Consider the following 20,591-nt stretch of genomic DNA (forward strand, 5'->3'; position numbering starts at 1 on the left):
TCACAACACTCTCCCTTAATCTGAATTATTTTAATAAAATAAAATGTACTATAAACAACCGCTAATTATGTATGAATTCAGTAAGGGAAAATACAATCATAGTATATTTATAACATAAAATATAAGAGGTAGAATTAATTCAAAAGTTCTTATTTTTCGAAGTAGTTTCCTTAAACTGAACGGAGTGATCCAACATGCCCTTCAATCTATGATATATCTGCTGTAATATATCTTATTACAACTTTTTCAAAAATCTCTTTTTTTTTCACTTTATAACATGCCATTGACGGATAAAACCTCTAGCCATTAGCTCCAACTTCGTATGACAGACAATGTTTTGCAGTTTTATCTGGATTGCATGGAAAGGTATATAGATAAAATTTGGTACGTAGGTTAAGTATCCAAAATGGAAGCCTGAATTAAATTTAGAGCCAAATTCATCAAGGAGTTGGCCGTTTGTCTGTACTTTTGCATGCATGCCTTTAAGGTTATTTCAAAATACAATGACAGAAATAAAGGAAATTTGGTCTGCTAACTGTTGATTACGATTGTAGCTCTATGTAAAATTTTGGTTTCAATAAGTAGGAGAAAAGTCGGGCACAAAATACATATTCTATTTTCTGTCACTTGTGTATTAACCGAAAACAAGCCACTAATCGCTAAAGATCGCACACTAGAATCAATAAAAACGCTTCATTTACCTGAAAGATCGATATTTCTTAACTATTTTTCACCAGTGGCATGCAATTGATACACGATTATCGTAATATCTCTTATGTGTGGGAATCTGAAGATAAAAATCTGGGCACGAGATGCATACATATGGAGAGGAGGAATCTTAACACTTTTGTTAGAATGAATGCGATAAAGCTGTAGGTAAACCACTCCTGCTGCTTTTTAACTACCGTGTGAAGTTATAATTTTTCTCTATTATATCAATTTATACCACATAAATATTGTATTATTCCGACAGGTGGTTTATTTATAGTTTTATTATTCTTTTTGTTACATACCCCTGATATACAAAACTGTTGGGTGAAGTAAAGAGTATGCACCTTATTGTATAAATATGTGAGAAAATCTAGAGCAGGATGCCCAGCCTTGTAGTTATTCTTTCACATGTCGAGAAATTATTATTTCGAATATAAAGACTTTATTGGTGAGAAGTGCAAGATAGCCGTGAAATATTTTTGGAGGCATTAAGGAAATGATAAATGAAACGAAACTATTTTTCATATGAGAACTTTGGCGAGTATGGAAAAATCATGGAAAAAAATGTATTCAAACGCAAAAAAATACGCAGAAAAATTTTCAATAAAAAAATAATTAACTGACAGAAGAGATTTCATCACTGTCGGAACGAATATAACGACATCAATAATTATAACATATGCATGAAAAATAGGGTTATGCAAAATTTCATAAGTTGGGAGTAATAAAAGTTGCACATACAGAAATGCTTGAAGTACCATAAAATTTGAAACTGATCGAAAAATATTCTTATATTAATTATGTTAAAACTGTATTTTCAATGCCCTGATTTCTACCTTCCTGTTGATGAAATATTACATCGATAACCTTTAAACAAAATCCATTTTCTTATTTTTACAATCTGCATTTGAAATTTGGTATCATTTTTAAATGTTTTTTGGTGCAGATTCCCTCAAAAAGGAAATGTTATTTTATGACCAATCTGTACTTTTCAAAAAAAAATTTGACATAAGGAGGTATAAAATAATTCATTTTATCAAAGTTTTTAGATCGAAATCTTAATAGACCTTATCTGACCTATTTCGATGGGTATTTCGTATATATATATATATATATATATATATATATATATATATATATATATATATATATATATATATAATATAATATAAATTTTTACATTTTTATCCGTATAGATTTTCATCAACTATTTCAGATAAAATATCTCTCATTGCTTTTTAATTCCACTAGTTGCATTTGCTCTCAACTATTTATCTGTAATTACAACCCCCTTTACAACATGCTTACTTTATTTTCCTTCATGCTTTTAAGTATGCATCCATGCATTAAGTATGCCATATGGCCATTAAGCGATTCAAATGAGTCCTAAGCCAGAAGGCAATATTTTGCCGTTGGGACTTGTACTAGATGAATCAAGTCCCTTTAGCCGAATTATTAACATTAATAATTCTAATCTTTACCATGCTTTAGGGTGCGCTTTCAAATTAAGAACTGGTTGTAATAATTAAGAAGAGAGAGCAGTTTTGCAGCATTGTTCAAAGGCTGATACATGTACCGTCTATACGAAACTGAAAGGCGCGTCGTTCTTCTTGAGGAATGAAGATTTGTATAAAATGATATCCCCCCGAAGAGCTTCCTATCTAAACTGTGAAACGCGATCTATGGACTCTAGAGAACAATGAATCACTAAGAACTATTTTAGGCGTATCGCAAGACCAATTAGAGAAGGACGTGCCCAAACTCCATAAATCGGGCAAATGGAATGAAAGATTTTTCGGAAGAGGCACTTGGCTTGTTGGAGCGGAGCGAGGTTTCAAAAAAATGGATTTTTTTTCCTGAAATGCCGTTTTTGTTTAGATTCGGAGATGGGAATGGATTCAAATGATTTGGGAGATAGTTTGAGTTATGTGGAAAACATAATCGTTTTCGTGGAATAGATTTATTATCATTTAATCTAAAAAAGTCATATAATAGTTTCATATTTCCAGAAAAATCTATTGTATCTTTTTTATTTCATCTCTTTTGTTGTTTTTGAACAATATTACATAATTCGTTTCTCTAAAATCTATACTTATATAAAGCTCAATGTGTGTGTGTTGGCACTCTACAGGCCAGACCATTTGGGCCTGGAGGTCTGGAATGTGCACCTGGGGTCCCTTTTTTTGAATTTTTAATTAAAATTTTAATTATTAATTAAAAACTAACTTTCCCGCCAAAAAAATCTTTTCATTTTCCCCACCGCCAAATGTGTAAGGCTTCAGTTTTTTTCTTCCAACAGCAATGAGGCTAGGGTTAACATTTTTCGGCCGATTATTTCAAACGATTCTCTTTATTTTCTTAATGTATGATGCATTTAAAATTAAGCGTTGTTAATTAATTGATCTTTCAGATTCATTCTGAAGTACTTTTGAATTAAAATAAAACAGAATAAAGGAAATTAAAAATCTAATCTAATCTTAAAGGTCTAATCTGCATAGTGTTACCCCAACTGGCGTAGAAAAATTCACTCATTTGTGTTACCATAACTGGCGTCGAAAATTCACGCATGCGCATTGTGTTCTGATTGTTGACAACTATTTTCAACGGATTCGAACTAGATTTAAATTATTTTTAGGTTAGTTGTATGCTTTTATAATTAAATTGTATTTATGTTAGTTATATATTTTTTGCATATGCTTATAGTTTTAAGTATATCGTTTTTTAAGTAGTTTATTTTAACCTGTTTTCGACCGATTATTTTAAACGATTCTGTTTATTTTCTTAGTGTTTGATGCATCTAAAATTAAACATTGTTAATGAATCGATCTACTTATGATGAATCTGAGAAAATTTTGTTGACAAATTCTTGAGATATTACATAAGTTAAGATATATATTCTTTAGTGCCCATAAAGTTTAAACGTCCAGTGACTCTGTTTTCAGGAATCATATTATAAAAAAAATGCTTTGTTTCAGTAAAAAAATATTATTATATTAATTGCAGATTAGTCTTTTCCACTTTAATTTAAAGCATAAATTCCATGGGAGCTAGCAGAATTAGAGAGATACTTATTACGTTATGACTGAAGGCCTTTATAATATTATGAGGGAATTATATGACTATCAAAATTTGAAGTTTTAAAATATTTTGATGAAGAGGCTATTAAAGTAGGAATTGCATAAAGTATTTAATTATTAAAATTTTAATTGAACGGCTGGTCGCCAAAGGCGGCTAGTAAAAAATAAATTTATACCTAGATATTCCAACCTTAAGTAAAAGAACAGGTTAATGAAATACTTCCTAACAGCTTTCGGCAAATAAAATAAAAATCAGTGGCTTTTAAATTTCATAATTTTGCATTTCTAAAAATCAAATATTTTGCAACATTTATTTATTTCCAAGAAAATATATTCTACAGAAAAAAAATAAATTATAAAGTACATTATAAAATGAACTTTAAGCATAGGAAATAATAAGAATAAAATTAATGAGTAGGGAATCATAAAAAAAAATCATTAAGAACTGTATCAGCAATTCGATATTTGTATACAATCAATCTAAAGGCATTTAAAACATGTCCCAGAAATTATGAACCTTAAAAACATTTTTAAAAATTTGAGAAGCTAAACTTTTAATCATTAAAATCATTAAAAACATTAAAAATCATTTGATACTAACATTAAACTTAAATCATTGATTAAAACATTAAAACTTAAATCATTAAAAACAAACGCATTTGATACTTAATAATTATTTTTTACAATTATTAAGTAAAAAAATAATTATTATTCTTAATAATTATTTTTTATAATTATTAAGTATTGTAAGTATTATAATTTATTTTAAGAGCATTAAAACCAGAAATTTAAAAGCATAATATAATAAATCATACATTAAAAACATATTAGACATATAAGAAGTGAATGCATTTAATTATAAAATCTTCAGAAAAAACATGGAGATTTAAAAGAAGTTGTAGATATTTGATTTTAAAAATGCCAAAGGACACATTAAATGTATCAAATCCTTAAGAACATTTTGGAATATTTTATAAACGTTATATAATGTGAATGTATCTACATAATTAAATTCGGCAGGTATGTTCTCAAATATGTTTTTGATTCTAAATAATTTCACATGTGCAGCAAAATGTATATAACTTAATAAGTCAGCGCAACAAATCATATTATTGATGATTAAGTTGCAATATCTTTAAAAAAATTCACCAAACATTTCCCATGCGTTATAAAATATTTTAAAAAAGCCTAAAAGAATGTTTTTAATTTTTATATCGCATACTAAGAGACCCGAAAGCTGAAAATTAAATATTCCGTTTATTTATTTATGAATTGAATAGTTGTATTTCTAAATATAAGTAATTTATATAAAGTTATTCACAGAAGTTTTATTACAGTTGTGATCAAAATGGTGGTAACCTTTCGGGAAAAACGGTTTTTTGATATTCGATATCAGCAATTGTATTAAGAGAAGTGCTTTTAAATTATAGTACATTTTCACGATAATTTAACTAAGGACTTAATAAAATAATTTTGATGATGATATTAGTATTGATAAACAGCAGTTATAAAGAAGGGTACATAAATATAGAAATTGTGGCATATACAGAAATTCTTAATTATGGTAATAAATATTTAGTCAAGTAATCTTTAGCATCAAGTACTGGCTTGCAGTGTCGTTTCACAGATTTTACCAATGCTTTTAGTTCCTCAGTTATTTTAATGCGATCCCATGATTGAATTATTGCTTTAATTTTTTTGAGTCTGTGCAACAAGTTTCCAATGTCTGATTTATTGATTTAAGATCTGAGCTATTTCCAAGCCATTCAACGCAATCGTATTTCAATTCAATAGGACACGAAACTGAATCCTGATGAATTTTTCATTGTTTCGGGAAAAAAATCATGTGCGGAATGTTATAATTTGGAAATAGTATTTCATTTACATATTTTTTGGCATTTATATTCCCATTAATCACGCTAATTTCAGTTTAGGATTTTGCTTTCATACAGTCCTAAATTTTAATAATAAATGGGTGTTTAGTTATATTGAAACTTCTTGTGTGTGTGTGCTTTCCTATTTTTTAACCATCCTTACTAAATAGAAACATTTTGGTCTCGCCACTTCTAATCACACTGCTGTTTAATTAACGTGTGTGTTTCCTCAATTTCAGCTTTTCAGCCTTTTTACAGACTTAACTATTGCTTTTATCGTGAAATTCTTGCATTTAGATCAGATTTCCCCAATATCAGTAGAATGATCCTCGCACTCTACATTACATTGCATTGTACCATTTTGCTTTGGATTCTCTCAAATCATTTATTTTTTCCCGTAAATAAAATCATCGATTAATTATTTATCTTGCATTTGGATCGGAATTTCCCAATTTGAGTAGAATGATCCTCGCACTCTACATTACATTGCATTGTACCATTTTGCTTTGCATTCTCTCAAATCATTTATTTTTTCCCGTAAATAAAATCATCGTTTAATTATGTATCTTGCATTTGGATCGGAATTTCTCAATCTGAGTAGAATGATCCTCGCACTGAATATTATATTGCATTGCACCATTTTACTATATATTCTCAGAAATCATTTTGTTTTCTTTCATGTAGACAAAATATTTTATCATGCTGTATATATTTTGTGTTCCACACTTTTTTTCTGCCTTTCCATTTTGAGTTTTCTTATGATTGAATTTTCTTATACTTCGTCAAAAATTTAGTAATAGCGCCTTTAGAAAAATTTCCAATAATTTTCTGTTAAGTTTCATTATAACACCTTATTTAGACAATAGTAATTTTTTAATCTTTTTTGGTTGACTAATTACTTTTTTAAAAATTACAGCTTAACATTTATTTAAGTTTTTAAGGATATAAAAAATTGTGACCAACCTGATAGTTGTCACAAAAAGCATGATAAAAAGAACCTCCTCTTAGCTCAAAAATATCGTGTCAATTGTTGAATTTTACTAACTATAAGATTTTTACCTTATTAGCTTTTAAAAAATTTTTGCTTATTAGATACAATCAAATGAAAAAGATTTATACCTTATCAACTTTTAAAAAGTCTGCTTCTTTATTTTGACTTTTAAAAAAATAATGGTAATTGAACATAATTCAATAGATTTCATTTTTCATTAAATTATATTTAAAACTGTTAATTAAATTATCTTTTATTACTGCAAATATTATTGCTATTATTTATAGTTAAATCTCCAAAATGCACTTTTCCCAAAAGGTTTCCAGAATTTCCGATAATTCTATATTTACTAAAATAAAATGGTTTATATAAACATCTGAATTATTCTGTGAATTTTTAGTTCATTCGAAATGTCTCGTATTCCCAGAACGGAGTATGCTTTCTGATTAGATAACAAAAACAATTTATTTCTTAGATTATTAATAGCATCAGTTAAACAACTAAACAAAATAAATCCAAAATGCATATTCTTTAGATGCAGTTGTTTCTTTTAAAACATTTCAGAAAAGAATTCCATTTGCATTTTTATAAAATTAATTATTTTATTGTAAGCTATCCGTTGTGAATGGAATAAATTTGCATGTTTAAATGCATATATTAATAATATTTGCAACAAAAATGCCTTTAAATATTTAACTATTTCAAACTGAATATTTCCAAAAGATTCTGATTTCCGAATATATACTATTTGACCAATTGCCATAATTTTGATAAATTATTTTCGATATTTCTTATGTTCAAAAATTTATGGTTCATAAATCGTCTGACCTTTTTCAAATAGCAATATTCATGAAATATTCGTCTGGATCTTTATTCATGTTTAACAATGAATTTAAGCTCGAGTAACGAATTATCTTAAAGCCTTCTATGTAGATTGGCCATCGCTTTTAATGCCAACTACTAGTTGCTGTAGCTCTTGGCTCTTTATCTGTAATTACAAATCTCGCTTACGACTCTACCGCTGCTTGTCCTTCCATAATTTAAAGTGCGCACTAGTGGCCATCGGACCATTAAAAGAGTCGAATTAGTTTTAAGCCAAGAGGCAGTATTTTGCCTTTGGGAACTGAACCAAATGAATGATAGTCCATTTAGCCGAATTATTAAACTTAATATTTCCATCCCTTTTCACGCTTTTGGGTGTCTTTTAAAATTAAGTCTAGATGTAATTATTGAGGATGGTCTTGAAGGATGTTACATGTGGGCGAAATGTGTGCCTCCCATATTAAGCAGGGAGATGCACCGTCTTTACTGAAGAATGTCAAATGATATCTCCCAAAAGAGCATCCTATCTAAACTGTGAAATGCGATCTGTAGACTCTGGAGAGCAATGAATAACAGAGAAGAACTTTAGACATAAGCTCAATTAGTCAGAGACGTGTTCTAAATTTAAGAATCGGTTCAATAGAATGGCGGAAATGCTCGACTTTGGATGGAAAGGGTTTTAAGAATGCTAAGTCCCTAATACCGTTTTTGCTTTATTCAGATTTCTGTATTGAAATGGATTCAAATGTGCATATGTTTTCAGTGAATCGTGAATATTTTTCTACACTTTGCACATAGGTACTGTAAATTTAGATGGCATATTCTTAACTGGTTCTGGTTAAATATATCTTTTGAATGCTTTTATAGCAACTTTTACTTCTTGATTGCTAAATATTTTTTACTCCAATCATAATTGCATGATCCACGATTTACTTTTACTGAGAAATATTGGAGCAAGTACATTACAATAAAAACTACTGTTCAAATTCAATATTCGATAAATTAATATTCAATGGTTATACCATATAAATAAAAATGGCGGAACTTCAGCGAATTCTGGTTCCAAATCCCTACATTCAAAATTCCGAAACTTAAACTATCATCAAGTTATAATTGTTCCTATATCAAGCTATAATGGTCCAAGATTCTTGTTATTCCTTACGGCTGGGAAAAGACAAAGGAAACTGCTGCTTTTCAACAAAAAAAAAAAAAAATAAATAAATAAAAAAATACAAGATTTATTTTACACGGGGAACTAATTAACCTAAGTTAACATTTCGAATTATCAATTTGTACTCAAAAATAGAAGGTGGAATAAACATGCGTTTATTATTAGATTGCTTTCCTCTAGGTTTCCTCAGCTATAACTAAATAATTATTATATTTTTGTCTTTTTTGCAAATCTTTCTTCTTAACTAATGTCAATTAACAATTACGTTTGGATATTTACTTTTTAAAGCAGTTATAATGTAATTATCAGTAAAATTACCAAAATAAATCTCCAATCTCGTCAAGTGATCCGATTTCGCCAATTTTTATTTTATCGAGGGCTTATAATACCTAGAAACATCATAGATAGACGCCTATCTCCACCAAACTCAATTTTCGAGCAAAATTACGAAAACTCAACTTCGTGGCTCATTTTTCAAGGGGTGGGAGACCTTGAATAAAGCTTCTCAGCCACACTCCTTTTGATGATTTCCCTAGTTTTCATTCACATGAAAGCTCATGATCTCTAGGTACATTATCAATGATTGCCCATCTGCCACTCCCTCCATTTACGAGAGGTAACACACACACACACACACACACACGAAAAAAAATAACTTTGATAAATACTAAAGTCAACCACTGGATTAATGTCGCCAATTATTTCGCCACATTGCCAATCAGAATGTTTTATTCTTATTGTGAAGTATAAATTATAATAGCAGTTTCTTTTGTTATGAGAAGACTTAATGCATGCAATACAAGTTGTAAGCATAGTAACATTATTAAAATGTTGGTAGCATAAAACGGCTAGATATTACTTAAAAAAATCAATAAATTTTCAATTTCTAATAAATTGAGCTCTTAAACTAAATTGAAATTTGAATTTTTTCCCCTGTAAACTGCTGTTACTTCATCTATAAACATGAAGGCTTGGAAATTTCTTTGGTCAATGAATAAGGAATATTATCTCAATTCCTTTTAAATGAGCTAACTCAGTATGATATGATTTACATGGATTCTACTTATAGCGCAAAAACCGTGGACTATGTTCTGCGAAACAAAAGGGTATAAATCATGTTATCCTAAAAATAAAAATATATATAATAATAATAATAACTGATGAAACGGGAGATATAAAAAATACGTTACACTTTTAACATAACCTAATTAAGTGGGTAAAAACTGAATGGATTTGGAAAATATGAAAAGATGAACATGAGACGTTTTGTCATGTAAAATTGATAATAAAGTTGTCAGTGTTTGAAAAAAACTGCAGCTGAGAAACTGAGCATTGAAATGTGAACATCCTGTTAGAATATGGCTAACATTTGTTGTGCTTGTAACGCGAGCGCATATTCGTGGTTATTTACTTAGTGACATGTAAAGATAAATAAATCTGGTATTCCCAATGCCGAAATGAATTATCAAAGTAATTGTTTAGATAGTAAGGAAGGCACATTTTTTTGTGTCCAGGTCCCATTGCATAAGTCATTTGGAATTTAAAAAAATCATTTTAGCCGTATAATGTTTTGAAATGAGTGATTTAAGATATATTTAAGGTTTATTTTTGTATGGTGGTATGTGCAAAATATGAATGAATGTATAAAGAAAATATAGTTTTTTGAAACTGGGCAATAGTTTAAACTGTAGAGTTCTTAACTCAGCATTAATTTCGTCATTCAGCATTGTTTACTTCAACCTTATAAGTACTATTTTTGTAATTATTAGAAACTTCAAAGCGCGACTTCTTTATAAACATTTAATCATATAGACAAAAAAAATCAGAATAAATTGCCAGTTTTGAAAGAGTAAATGTATTCTCTCTATTGATATTATAATTGATACATTACACTGTCTTCCTTGTTTTATTTATTTATTTAGTAAAATGTTTCATATTTCTAATTCAGAAAAAAAAACGGCTTTGATTGTACTGCACATTCTTAAAAAAATCAAGATTAATGTTAAATCCCTTATGGAATAACATTTTATTTTGGTTGTTTGTCTTTGTCTTAGAATATTAAATTCTGTTTTGTCTCGCACTAATTTAGTAGTATTCCTGGAGCCTGTCACGGGAAAAAGAAACGAATGTATTTTTTCTACATATTAAAGCAATCCTACATTTCAGAAAAGAAAAGAAAAAAAAACTGCTTTTCTTTTCGTATATTTTATTTCATGTTCGTTTGGCAGCATCATCGAAATATTTTTTCTCGGATGTCTGTTTGGAATTTACCGTTCAGTTACCAAGAAAAGACAAACATATAGATTAACAAACAAAGAAAAAGTTATCTATTTCCTACTCGTTACAAAACAGACATTTTTTATTATAAAGAATACCTTACTTCTGTACTTCGGATATCTTGGATGTTGGAAAGCTTCTATTTCTTGCTACATTTCTTTAATCCAATTTAAGGCTCAGAAACAAGGAAACAACAGCTATACAAAAAGAAAGAAAGAAGAAAAAATAAGCTCAACAAAAGTAAAAAGGACCAAACGGAACTTTTAGCGTCGAATGGCGTGAAATATTGAGGGGAACAAAATAAAACGAAATTCCAAGGTGTCGTACTTTTTTCTGCCATCATTTGTTACTCTTTACAAATGTCATCCATTTTTTCCCGCCAGTTTAAAGCAATTTTTCTCGTTCCTTTTATCCTACTTAATGAAACTCATTCGATATAATACGGAAACGCCGTTCGAATTATTCCTGTTGCCATTCCTTATAAATGTAAAACAAAAGCCATATCGGTTATTCGTTAAATTCGCGAATCAAACAATTTAATTATACCAATAAATATCTCCTTTTAGAATATAGCTTTAAAAATTTCCTCCTTCAAAAAGCTTTGAAACAAAAGATTGGAACATCACTCCGTCTGACAAGAATCTCTCCTTAATTGTTCTTTTAATGGAAGACATCTTTTTATTCCGAGACTTTTAAAATGGCGATTACGATTCATTAAAATGCCACTCTTAATAATCGTTTGCTAGAAAGACGACAGGAAAGAAAACGAATTTGAAATGACTCTCGCTTATCTCATATTTTGCGATTATAAAAATATGGCGCGCTCAGAAGAATACAAAAAGAAAAAAAAAAAGAATGAAAAGCAAAAGTAATTATTGTTATAACCGTCAGAATGAATGGGATTCTTTCAGATGCTAACGGTTATGTTTTTAATGTCAAGAATTGTTGCTTTCTCTTAAATTTAAAGGACCGTTAGTTTCTCGTATTTGGAATTAAATAGAAGCTTCTTAAATATTCATTTCCAATTTTTTTAAAGAATGAAATAGTCCAGTTCAGTTTCTTTTTGCAACTATAACTTCAGATTCACATTTTGATTTCCTTTTTAAAGTTTTCTAATTTAGAATTCATTCTTTGTTGCAAAGGACATTTAACTAAGAATGGGATGTAAACTTATTCTACATTTTTATGGTTAATCAATGTATTACTGTGATTGGATGGATGGATGGATGGATATTGGATTTTTATGGCGCAAGAGCCAAAACTGGCTATGCTGCGCCAAAACAAGTGGTATGTGTATATTACCATATGATTGTTAAACGAAACATTTCAAGGTTAAAATACAAACAACGTTTTACACTTATAAAATAAAGCACAATAAGTTTAAAAGACAAAGGTCTTAAAATTATGACTCCAATTATGGAAAAAATTCCAAGAAAATGTTTAAAATCCCAAAAGTTTTCATATAAAATGGAAAAAATTTATAGCTCTTAGAAATTCAAGGATACTCCTGTGAGGGTGTGATTGGATAATTACTTTTATTTACAAAATATTCTGCTTAAAAAAGAAAAATGTAATTTCATGGGTCAATTATTCTTCTATTTTTATCCATACGGATTAAAGTTTGGTATTCAAAATTTTTTTTCGAACTGTAGAAATTCAGAATTATAATTTGAAATGTAGAAGTCAATTGGTAAAGTTCTGTTTTCATGATTTATAGGTTGAAAACTTTTTTCCAAAAATGAACGATGCATCCAATTAACTTGTAATAGGTTTTCAGTTCATTTTAAAAATAAAAGTGAAATTTCTCCAATATCATTAGCAATTTTTTAAAAATTTTTGTACTTCTAATTTACTTTATAATAAGATTGCATTTCATTTGCTTGTGTTTACTACAATTAATTAAATTTTTAATATCAGGTAATTGATTTGATAATATTCTTTTAAAAATTGCTAGTTAATAAAACAATAATGACTAAAAGTATAATGAACTTATTATTAATATATATTTGCATATTTTATTGCAAAGCAGTATATATATTAAATAAAGCAAAATACTAGAATAAAATGCTATTGTTATCTGAAATTCATGATTTGTACTACATTTAAATCCATTTATTACCAGTATTGAGACACTTATCAAAACGAAACAGCGTATTTTATTTGTTTAAATGGAAGAACGGCATCTCTTGTTCTAAGAAACGGGGATTGTCTGCTTATTTCGACTAGACTCTAAGAATTAAACATCAAGATTAAGTTGCTTCTTACATTATAATTATCTACATGTGACAAAATTAGATAATAAGTTTTTAAGTAATCGTCTTGTAGTTGCCTAGAAAGTAAATCAAACTGCTTCAAAAGGCCAAAAGCGAAATTCAAGCCAAACCAAAACAAAACAAAAAAATGTTTATTCACATTAAATAAATAAAATTATTAATTATTTTTGTTTTATACTTCATAAAATATTTTCATATTCAATAGATTTGAATTTTCTTTACTCATGGAAAAATTTAAACAAATGTCAAATCAGATTCAAAATTTAACAGGGATAGGAAGAGAACATATTTGCCTTTCGAAGTTTCTTGGAAATAATCTTTAAAATCACTTTATAGTGAATGGTTATGTTTATCCATATATATGATGGAGAATATATATGGATTCAAGAGGTCGTTGAATATTGTCCACGGAAATTTCTTCGGGCGTTTCTGAATGAACATATTGTTGAAGGAGAAAAAAGATAAAAATTTACTCACAAAATTGGCAACATATCCCGAGGAGAGCACGATAGAATGTGCATACTATTGCGAAGTTGGATTGCTCCGGGTAATACTTTCTGTTTTCGTAACATTCATCGGTGGTATTAAAGATTTATTTAAATTCGAGTATTTGCTGAATACATTCTACGTTTTTATCCTCTGAATCGTTGTTTGTATGTATATTGTCTCCATGTTGATATCTTGCATTTCTTACACAATTTTATATCTTCACTAAAAACGAAATAAAAGTAAAAAATAAAAGTAAACGAAATAAAGCTTCTATTCTCTATAAAGATGAGAGGGTTTCTTAAATATTTCCTTTATTTTCAGCTTAAAATGTCTCTAAATATTTATAATATCACATCTTCAAAACAGATAACATATATCCAGGATAAAATTTATTCAGTATGTTTCATGTTTATTAAAACTTGCAATTTGCAATTTAATGCAATGAAATTTGGTGTATTGTTTTACGATGCCGAATCCTGCAATTGTTTGATGGAAAGGAGTATTGTTGGTTTAAAAAAAGTATTCTTAGAGTAAATACTGTTTATACCACATCCTAACTAATATCAATACAATGCTTCTAGATGTAGTAAATTAGAAATGTTACGATACATTTGTTATAATTCTGGAAATACTCAATTCTCTTAAAGTTCTACTGATCAATATTTTCCAATTTTTTTTTGTAATTTAAGTTCATCAAATGATGTAACTGTATGAATTCATTCATTTTTTTATACAATTTCGAAATGTAAAATATCTTTGAAAGAACTGAAAATAGGTTGAGAAATTTTTAAAATTCAGAAAAATTTTGTTTCAAGTCATTGTTGTTGCACGTCTGTAACTGAAAACCGCTAGATCCGATAGGTTTCTGTATAATATTCTAATGAAATATTTAGGAGATAATGGCTTTGTTTCATAATAACTAAATATTTACATTCCCGCTTAAAAGGTACATATGGTTTTGAAAGATAGAATTTTTATTTGATTGTCTGCTCAAAATATTATTGTGTGTTCAGATCTAGATTTTAATCTCATACTCAAAACTTTATTGTAATAATCTAGATATGATTGGAAAAGTACAATCTTCTTTTTGAAGGAGCATTTTTTTAAATATTCTTCATTTCTTGTAAAAATTTCTGTATTAGAAAATACACATGTAGGTATATTGTACTTTTTGCATTTAATATGGCTTTCAGAAATAATAGGTAAAAACAATGCACGCAAAGGAGAATTAATGCAGACCTTTATTGCAATGAAAAGTTAAAAGTTTCTCTGAGGGAAAAAATATTTCAACCTATTGAATGGCATTTGGTTAATCTATTAAATGTTATGAGAAATATTCTATTATAAAATTAATTAAGCAAAATTTAACCATTTATAATTCATCTTTTTATAAACGACAAAATACCATAATTTTCTTAGCTTTTCTCAAATAATAGTATTCATATTGCTTAGATGACAATAAAAGGAAAGAAACAGTAAGAAATGAGTGAGGCATACTCATGATTGCATGCTTGTGTTACATAGCATTGCATTGGTTTAAAAAATTTTATTAAGTCTATAAAGTATGAAATATTTTGAAGTTCCAACTTTTCTTATCGAAATATTATATGAAATGTATTGTAAATACTTTTTCTTTAAAATCATGTTCATAGAAACACTTGTTTTGATTTTAACATTGACTTTATAAAATCATTCTGGTCAGTTTCATGGTGAATGAGCTCCAAATCAGATTTATTGAAATCTGTATAAAATGGGCTAAAAGTGCCTGAAACAATGTGTATTTATGCTATAACATTGATTTAAGATGGACTTGCATGTTTGTGTTGTATTTTGTAAACAGACATATTTATGAAAAAAAAAATGTCGTTTTCATTATTTTTACGAAAAACTTTATACGGTGGATGTACAGCAAAACGCTCAACAGGCTAAATAATGGATAAAAACGTACTTTCTCCGTAAAAATTAAATAAGTAATTAAACAGAAGCATACATAAGACAGTACTTGAAAGTAATAAACAGCACAAAAGCAGCAAGTTATTATTAAATTGAATGCAAAGGTAGGAATTGCGCAGACAGAACCAACTATCGATTATCACTCTAAAAGGAGAATTCATTCGACTATTATTTCTTTATTCTACTATTACTATTCTTGCTCGTGGATCTATTGTTTTAGAGCTATGTAACAGGGCATCGAATGTTCTAGAACGAACGTTGGAACTCTATGATATTAATGGAAGTATCATTATTTCGAAGTGGAATATCCCGAACTCGAATATTCGGGATCGTTCCACTTTTGGTTGTCTAAGTCACCAAATTTATCAGCTATGTCGGACAGCACTATTGATCCTCCATCTATTCATCAACTATTAAAATAATTATAGAACTCTTTTCCTTATTGTAAAACTGAGTGAGAAAACAATGTTACAAATTCGAACAACGTAATAAAGTGTAATTGTTTTAATGCATTTCATGTATTATTAGTTCAAATTTTTTAATTGCTGATTCTAATGGGGTGAAAAGATTCGCTGGATATTAAAACATAATTTTTTAATTCATTTATTTTTACAAATCACTTTAACAATTATTATTAAATACGAGTTTTTGAGTAAATTAAATTGAAACTATTTTATACATGTGAATGTAGTCTTTTAATTTTATTAATGTCATTTTCCACTTGCCATAACTAAGTTTGTAAAAATCTAATGAATCTGGATTGAAAACGTTTGGAAATAGAATCCAAATTGAGATTGAATTGTTTCTAAATGACATAAAATTTCCCTCTCTTTTAAAGTCAATAAATCTTTATTAGGATGATGAATTTATGATGGGCACAAAGTGTTTCTCGGATCATTTAGCTTGTTTCTTACGTGAAAACTCCAGAGTAACAATTTATTTCACTAGACCTTCGCCATAAATCACGAATTTCTTTCAAGAACATAACAACACATTCAAAAATCTCCGACACTAATGCATTCAAATCTCCGCTTTTGATCCAAAACCATCACTCTAATACCATCTCCACTTTTTAAGTCGTGCAGCTCTCAGAGCTGGAGGTCCATTGTTTAGTGGAAGGAGGAAAATGCAAAATAGAAAAAAAAATCTCGCAAGCTTTTCGATAAAACTAAGCCGAAAATTCGTTTTACCTGCCTGAATTGTGTAAAATACAGAGTGAATACAACTAGATTAAGACCGCGGTCATAAATATTTATGAGTCTCTACCATGGCACACTTCGCTGTGCATACAGTACCAGCAGCTTTTAAGAAGAACAAGCTCCTTTCTTGTCAATATCTTTTTCTTCTAAAGAGTATGCTCTAAAAAATATATGTGAGATAGTGAAGAGTAAGAAGTTCTTACTTATTCTCTCTTTTTCTTTTTTTCTCTTTTGTAGGAGGGTGCAGCAGCAGATGATTCTGGGAGGAAGTCATCCATCTCTGTTGACAACCGGTCCTCTCCCACCACCCTATTGTCATCATCAAGGTAAGTTTTGTTTGTTTGTGTAATTTTGTTTAGCTCTGCTCCGTATGTTTTTCCAGTTGAGTGGAGGACAGATTTTTGCAGCTTGGACTGACGTGGCGTAACTGGAATAAATGATAACCCAGCCTTGCTTCGTTGGATTAGGGAACGAACGGAGTTGAGAGGAACTAGTGCTAATGTGATGCGTGTAAATGTTTGGAGAAGACTGCATCGAGGTTGAGAGAGAGAGAGTAGAAAATCAGTTTCGCGAGGCTGGATTAGAATATATTATATTAAACTTGTGAGGCAGAGAACAAACAACACAACTTGTTTCTATTTAGAATGTATATGATAATCTGTGAAATTAAGTAATCTGAAGTTGATGTGCAACATTTACCATATGAATATTGTTAATATTTTGAAAACATTCTAGTAATTAAGTTCCCTTTCTATCAGGAAAAGACATCAAGATAGGCTCAAATATTTGCCATACATTATGTATAATGAAATTTAACTCAAATCGTTTGCATTTAGTTGATAAAGTTTATTTTTCTTGCTTGTTGAAAGCAATTAATGAGAGATTACAATTAATTATCGTTTCTTAAAATTTAATTGAGAATAAATTTTAGAAGCAGAATGCATGACTTAACATTTTGTCCTATTTGGAAACGTGTATTTTATATGAATAATACAGATTTGTTTATGATGAAATTCGCACTAAACTCGTTTGCATTTATTTGATAATTTTTTTTTTCTGTTTTCATTTGGCAACAGCGATGAAATTAAAAATAAGGAATTGGCTCTCAGTATTCATTGTTTATAATATAGAGGTACAAAAGAAAGCCTTATTTTTCTTGTTGATGGCAAAAACTTGCTTTCCAAGCAGCATAATTCAGTGAGATTTATCTTCAATTATTATTTATACATAATTCAATATAATTCTTAGAAGAAAAAGAAGAATGACTTAACTTATTAAAATGATATAATATAATATATTTTGATTTAAAAAGTATGTGTTATGATTTTTTTAAAAATTTCTATGTTTTTACAATGAAGTTTGATCTGAAATTTTTGCATTTGATCAGTAAAATTTATATCTTGCACTTCACAACAGCCATAGTATTAAAAATTAAATATTTGGATTTAATACACATTTTTCTTAATATACAAATGAGAGTAATTTATAAGAGAAGAAGGAACAACACATTTTATTGAGAAACAATACCATAACATGTTTTGGTTTAGAAGTGAAGCGATATCATGGGTGCTTAAATATTTTGAAATGTAAGTGCTTAAATCATTCATATTAATTTAGTTAAATATACCTATTACTCGTGGATTAATATGGTCCAGATATGGCCCAAAAATTATTTTTAGAGTATATTTAGAATTGTTTCCCATATTTGTTAAATTTTGTCCGTGATGTATTTAATCGGTATTCTTTTGCGTTTATTATTTTTTCAATTAATTTTATCAAATTCCAATGGCCATTAATGGGAGTTTGTATTTTTAAAAATTAAATTTAGCACTAATAATAAATTCTCAATTTTCATTACACAATATGTGTCAACTTAACACATCCTAATATCGAAACAACTTCCAACGGGCGACGTAATTTTTAAAAATTTTCTGAAATCGAATGTTTCTAGAATTTTTTTCTCTGGAAGAAGCAAACTTTTTAGATACGAATTTATTTAATAAACATCTATTTAACTTTAAATGGATTCCTTTTTTTGTACTATTCATTAAATTTGCTCATGTTTGTCCATTTGAATCGAATAGATTTTTGGAATTTGGATTGATGAGATGTAAACAGAATTTGATTAGAAGTCAGTTGAAGAATTGGTACAAATGAGATGTTTATAAACATGTGTAGAAAACTGTACGGTCTAAAAAAGTTATTGAAATTCAAAGTGGGTAGAAAATGGCTTTCGTGAAACTGGATTTGAATACATTTGCTTAAAATTAACTCTAACTAGCGGCATTGAAATGAAATGTTATAAATAGTTGTGCGGTAACTGGCTATTAAAGGATATTAAATGCAAATGTGAGATTTAAAATAAACTAAGCAGTTTCTCTTCGAATTATGTATGCTATAAAGGAAAACATTTTAGAAATCTTGGGATAATTTTTTTTTCATTTGTACGGCAAAAAACAAATTAAGTACCAGAATTTTTTCCATTAAATATTCGAAATGATTTGTTTGCAAAATTGAAGGAAGTTTTAATTTTTTTATAAATTATCTGTTAACTTGATTAATAGCAGTTGTTGTGGTAAATTCGATATTCACATCATTGATATAATCGCTATAGAATCGCATCGCACATGAATGCCTTTTGTTTTAGATAAACACTCAAAAATAAATATAGTACATAATTAATTAATATCTTATTCTTCTAAGTGAACGCTATTCGGAACAAACATGTGATTAAAAAAACCAGAATTCAAATAATAATTGTCACAATGAGATCAAGTTGCGTCAGTATATTGTTAAGTATCTGTAAAATAGTTTTCTCACGAACTTAGCATCGTGGTTGGAAAGAAAGTATTATAGTGATTCTTAACCAGTTAACTATTTCGACCTCTTCAGAAAATGCATTCCTAAATTGTGTCGCAAAAATTTAGCAATGACGAGTATAAGATATGTGTAATATGGAATTATGAAGCAATAAAATGAATTTAATTTTTTTAATTTCAATAATAATATTTATTTATTTACTTAAACTAACATACATTTTTTGCTCATGAAAGAAAAGAAACAAAAAAAAAGTATTTTACTGTTTGTTTACTGTTTAGCATGACACAACACATAATAATTTTTTAATTATTTCCTTGATTTCAACTTGGCCTCAAAATATTCTAAACATCATGAAATTTACGAAAATGTTTCAGTTTTTACAAAAATTGTAATTCTAACTGCAAATTGTCACTACTTATAACTCCTCACATTTAAACTCGTCATAACGCAGAATGTTACACTTTTTCCATGACGAGTATACTCGCCAGAAACAGTTAACCCTTTCTAGAGCCGTGGCAAGTATGTTTCCCACCAAATTTATCAATCTGTGTATGAAATTATGTATGTTTGCATAAGTTCTGACAAATTTTTTTAGAAAGACAGAAACTTAGATGCTTCAGTTCTTTATCTTACATAAAATGAAGTGTCTTGATTTGTTACTTAATTATTAATTAACCAAATTAATTAATTAATCACATTAAATTTATCTAATAAGTTAAATGAATTCCTTTTCTTATTCTAATTTCAAGCTTAAAAATAATTGAACATAATATGACTAGAAAAAAATGGCCCTTTAAAGGGTTAACTAGTTAATGGTTGCTATTGGATGTCAGGTGAATGCTTTTCAAACTTTGGTTTCTAAAGTGAAGCTCTGGAAAATTCTGGAATTTTGGATCTATCTCTATTAGAAACTGATATCTGGATATTTTTCTGG

General features: G+C 28.5%; 1 protein-coding gene across 2 annotated transcripts in view; it reads left to right on the forward strand.

Annotated features, from left to right (window-relative positions):
* Positions 1-20,591, forward strand: part of LOC129969127 (uncharacterized) — a 619,939-nt gene that overhangs the window by 309,307 nt on the left and 290,041 nt on the right. For both annotated transcript variants that reach the window (XM_056083546.1, XM_056083547.1), the window contains exon 2: positions 17,075-17,163. In XM_056083546.1, coding sequence (XP_055939521.1) covers positions 17,075-17,163 — 89 coding nt within the window. The remainder of the gene's footprint in view (positions 1-17,074; positions 17,164-20,591) is intronic.

The sequence above is a fragment of the Argiope bruennichi genome, chromosome 5, assembly GCF_947563725.1.
Source record: "Argiope bruennichi chromosome 5, qqArgBrue1.1, whole genome shotgun sequence".
NCBI classification, from domain to species: Eukaryota; Metazoa; Arthropoda; class Arachnida; order Araneae; family Araneidae; genus Argiope; species Argiope bruennichi.